This window comes from Elephantulus edwardii, unplaced genomic scaffold (genome assembly GCF_000299155.1).
Source record: "Elephantulus edwardii isolate Elephantulus edwardi_28Jun2011 unplaced genomic scaffold, EleEdw1.0 scaffold00067, whole genome shotgun sequence".
Classification (NCBI taxonomy): domain Eukaryota; kingdom Metazoa; phylum Chordata; class Mammalia; order Macroscelidea; family Macroscelididae; genus Elephantulus; species Elephantulus edwardii.
Window position 1 is genome coordinate 544,906 of NW_006399817.1, and position 2,584 is coordinate 547,489.

The 2,584-nt window shown below is 34.6% G+C and overlaps 1 protein-coding gene across 1 annotated transcript in view; it reads right to left on the bottom strand.

The window, feature by feature from the left end:
• Positions 1-2,584, bottom strand: part of LOC102872968 (NKG2-D type II integral membrane protein-like) — a 59,796-nt gene that overhangs the window by 15,580 nt on the left and 41,632 nt on the right. Inside the window, exon 5 of the mRNA XM_006888453.1 lies at positions 2,253-2,356. Coding sequence (XP_006888515.1) covers positions 2,253-2,356 — 104 coding nt within the window. The remainder of the gene's footprint in view (positions 1-2,252; positions 2,357-2,584) is intronic.

The window sequence follows — 2,584 nt, forward strand, 5'->3', positions numbered from 1 at the left end:
GCAGAGTTTAGGGCTATTGTACATAGGGTCGCTGTGAGTTGCACGCGACTTGATGGCACATAACAACAACTACATACCTTGGGGTGAAAAAATTATGCTGGGAAAAATATAGGATCAGAAAAAGAAAGTAAGACCCTTCAGTGAGATGAATTAACTCAGTGAGTTTAACAATGGGTTTGACCATATCAGTGATTTAGAGAATGGTGCAGGATAGAGTGGCTTAGGAGTTGTAGTTGACTTTGTGGTATTCAAAACAATACAATAAATAGTTCAGAACATTTGTTTAGGGAACTCTGGTGGCTTAGTAGCAAACTGTACAATCTAATTAATTTTCAGCCCTGTAGAAGAAACATGGATAATCTCCTTCCATGTGGATTATTGCCTCTAAAAACATACTGGAGTGTTAGCTATGACACGATAACAATAAACATTTAGTTGTTTTTAAAATGTATTTCAAAATATATCAAATTGACATTGTAAGACCTGTAAAGACAAATATCAAAAATAGCTCAAGAAATAATTACCTCTCTTTCTCTCTAAATTATCGATAGAATAAATAGACAGTTAATAAAGATGTGGAACACCTGAGAAAGATTATTCACTAACATGATCTAATTAATAATTATCGGACTGTATCTAATAAAGACAATATATACATTTTTTCTGAAATGACATGAAGTTCAAAGCATAAAAGAAAATTGATAAGAGATATTATTTAAATGAGAAGCATAATAAACAGAAAACCAAGAGGTAATAAGGAAGGGAGAGGTGGAAAGAATTAGAAAGGTATTGGAGAAGAATTTTGCTATTGATTAATATGTTAGACACCTCGATGGTTTGGAAGCAGGAGTGGCATCCACTTTTTAAAGAACATGCCTCTGGAAACTCTGTGAACTTTGATAAATGATGATAGTTGTAGAAAGGCTTCAGGCCATTTGTTCATAGGGTCACTATGTGTTGTGCTTGACTTGATGGCAATCAACAACAACTTCCTGATGGTATTGATTTCAGAGAGATATACATTGGTTAAAATTATCAAATTGTACACCTTTTCGTACGTATTATTTATCATATTTTAGGTATATTTCAATAAACTAAAAAGTCATTGTCCCCATTTCATGACCTACTCCATTAAATTGTACTGAAGATTGCATATCTTTCTCCTGTGGAGTCCTTGGTGAATTGGAACTGCCTGAGAGGGTGCCTCTGACTTAGCATCTCAACTTCCTTACTAGAACTCATTGTACCTCAATAAAGCTGAGGATGATTAAGTACTCATAGAATACTTAGTTTCGCTACTTCAGTTTCCTTGTGTGTTTGTTTAATCACTATAATAAGTCCCTCACACAACACTTACCATAAAAATAAAAAATATTAATGATATTATTATTGTCTGTGATATTAGCCTAATAATTGACTTTTTTTACACATTACATTAAATCCTCTCGTCTCCAGCTTTCCCAGCTGCGGACACTTAGTCTTGAAAATTATCAACAGCTGTGGGACTAGGATAAAACAGAAAATGCTTCCCACACTGAGCAGCAAGACTTGGCAAGCAAGACTTAGTGGAGCTTTGAGCAACACCCAGGTGAGAACAAGATCCTGGTGGTGATACCCTGGTGGTAGTAGTGGAGAGACTATGGCATGGCTACAAGGTGTAACCACAGGAACCTTATTAATAGAGGGAACTGTTGAAGATTTTGTTGTTTTTACTAGATGATGGAAGGATAAGCTGACTGCTGAACTTTAACCAGACCCTGGACTAATTGAGGAATTGGGTCTTGGGACAACTGGGCTAAAACCAGACTTACATTTGTTGACATTTGCCTTTCCCACTCTCAAACTAATTTCCTTATTAAACTCCACTTTCAGTACCACAACTATGAGCAGAGTCTGTGAGTCTGACAATGATTATCAAATCTGAATGACTAGTGGAAAGAATGCATGAGTGTGGGAGGGGACATGTCTGACCAAGCATATCTATTTGCTATTATTGATATTATTAATGGAGAAAGTTCCCCTTTATGAAATGGGTAGAAGTTAGACTCTCTTGCATCACATCTGCTCCTTTTGTACTATCTTTTGTTTCTTTTTCTACCATCTTTCTAAAAGCAAGCTATAGTATTTTCTGAATCAACTATAATATAATGTCACCTTGGGAATGTGTGAAAAAAAATGTTATTCATAAGGAATCATAATAAAATCTAAAGATTATATCCACAAATACAGATGTTAACTGACTGGAAACTTACTGGTCAGGTAACAGAAGGGATCCATCTTCCCACAGCCAAGAACCATTTGTTGGAATTCGGACAAGTCCCATCCAGTGATATGACTTCACCAATTTAAAGAAATCCTGTTTGAAATCACAAAGAAACTATAAATGTATTTAATTCTTAAAATTTTGGTAAACAAAAGAGCACATTATATAATAGTTCCATTTTATATTTGTGGAACATACTGTATAATTCGCACTTAGGAGGCACATGGATAGTAACTGCAATGACTGTTCTTTCTTAGTTTTACTAAATAAAATTACGGCTTCCAATTAATTTTCTATAAAACAAATAATACAAACATTAAA